This window comes from Myotis davidii, unplaced genomic scaffold (assembly GCF_000327345.1).
Source record: "Myotis davidii unplaced genomic scaffold, ASM32734v1 scaffold991, whole genome shotgun sequence".
Classification (NCBI taxonomy): Eukaryota; Metazoa; Chordata; class Mammalia; order Chiroptera; family Vespertilionidae; genus Myotis; species Myotis davidii.
In genome coordinates this window covers 17,200-18,013 of record NW_006283137.1, presented here as the reverse complement: position 1 = coordinate 18,013, position 814 = coordinate 17,200, and the positions used below count along the sequence as shown (strand labels likewise).

Genomic DNA, 814 nt, shown 5'->3' with positions numbered 1-814 from the left:
GCCTTCGCTGCCACCGCTGCCAGCACGAGGCCTTGGCCCCCTCGGGCTCCCACAGTTGCCTGGGATGGGGGGGGTGTGATGGGGGCACCCGGAGTCGCCCACTGTGCCCACCCGGGCCAGGCAGAGCTGCTAAACAGGTGATCCCCACCCCCATTCTCTACTCCCACCTCGGGCCTGGCTGTGTCCTGGCCCCCACTCCCACCTCGGGCCTGGCTGTGTCCTGACCCTGCACCCACCGGAGGAAGCGCTTGTCCGCCATGGCGTAGGGCAGCGTCCGCAGGGGCGCCCAGGAGGACCACAGCCGCTCCATCTCGTCCCGGGAGGGAGGTGGGCGCCTGTTGCCTGCGCCTCAAGGTCTGACCGCGCAAAAGGGAAAGACCTGCTGGAAGAGGCCAGCCTGGTCCCCCCACCTCCCACGGCAACACGCGGCCAAATGGGGGAGAAAGGTCGAAAGGAAGAGGGACCCTCAGGGCCCAGGCCCCTCTCCTCCCCGCGGCTGGCGGCCTTCCCGGTCACCCGCCACCCAGTCTCCACGTGCTGACTTCCCCCGGGAAGCCGTCTCTGTCCCCGGAACCCGGGGCCCTGCAGCACCCCGGCTCTGAGCGTGTGGGGACCCCCTCTGTCTTCTATCTGTGGCTACTGCCCCCAAAGGAGGAGGCGTGGCTACCACCCCAGCCATGGAAGGGGCCAAAGGGACTCCCACCCAGCACCCCTGGGCCCAGTCTCTCCCCCCTCGCCTTTTCCCCTCCCTCCCCCTGCGCCCCGCGCACCTGGGGGCAGGAGCAGTGACCCGGGAGACCTCTGGGCCCGGCTC

At 70.3% G+C, this 814-nt stretch overlaps 1 protein-coding gene and 1 long non-coding RNA gene across 2 annotated transcripts in view; both read right to left on the bottom strand.

Moving 5' to 3' along the window:
• The window catches only part of TMC8 (transmembrane channel like 8), a 7,469-nt gene extending 7,159 nt beyond the window's left edge, over positions 1-310 (bottom strand). The window contains exons 1-2 of the mRNA XM_015562637.1: positions 237-310; positions 3-59 (exon numbers count right to left, since the gene is read on the bottom strand). Of these exons, the coding sequence (XP_015418123.1) occupies positions 3-59; positions 237-310 (131 nt within the window). The remainder of the gene's footprint in view (positions 1-2; positions 60-236) is intronic.
• A 2-nt stretch (positions 311-312) lies between these two features.
• Positions 313-814, bottom strand: part of LOC107182809 — a 2,115-nt gene continuing 1,613 nt past the window's right edge. Inside the window, exons 3-4 of the long non-coding RNA XR_001513545.1 lie at positions 791-799; positions 313-356 (exon numbers count right to left, since the gene is read on the bottom strand). This is a non-coding gene — a long non-coding RNA (uncharacterized LOC107182809). The remainder of the gene's footprint in view (positions 357-790; positions 800-814) is intronic.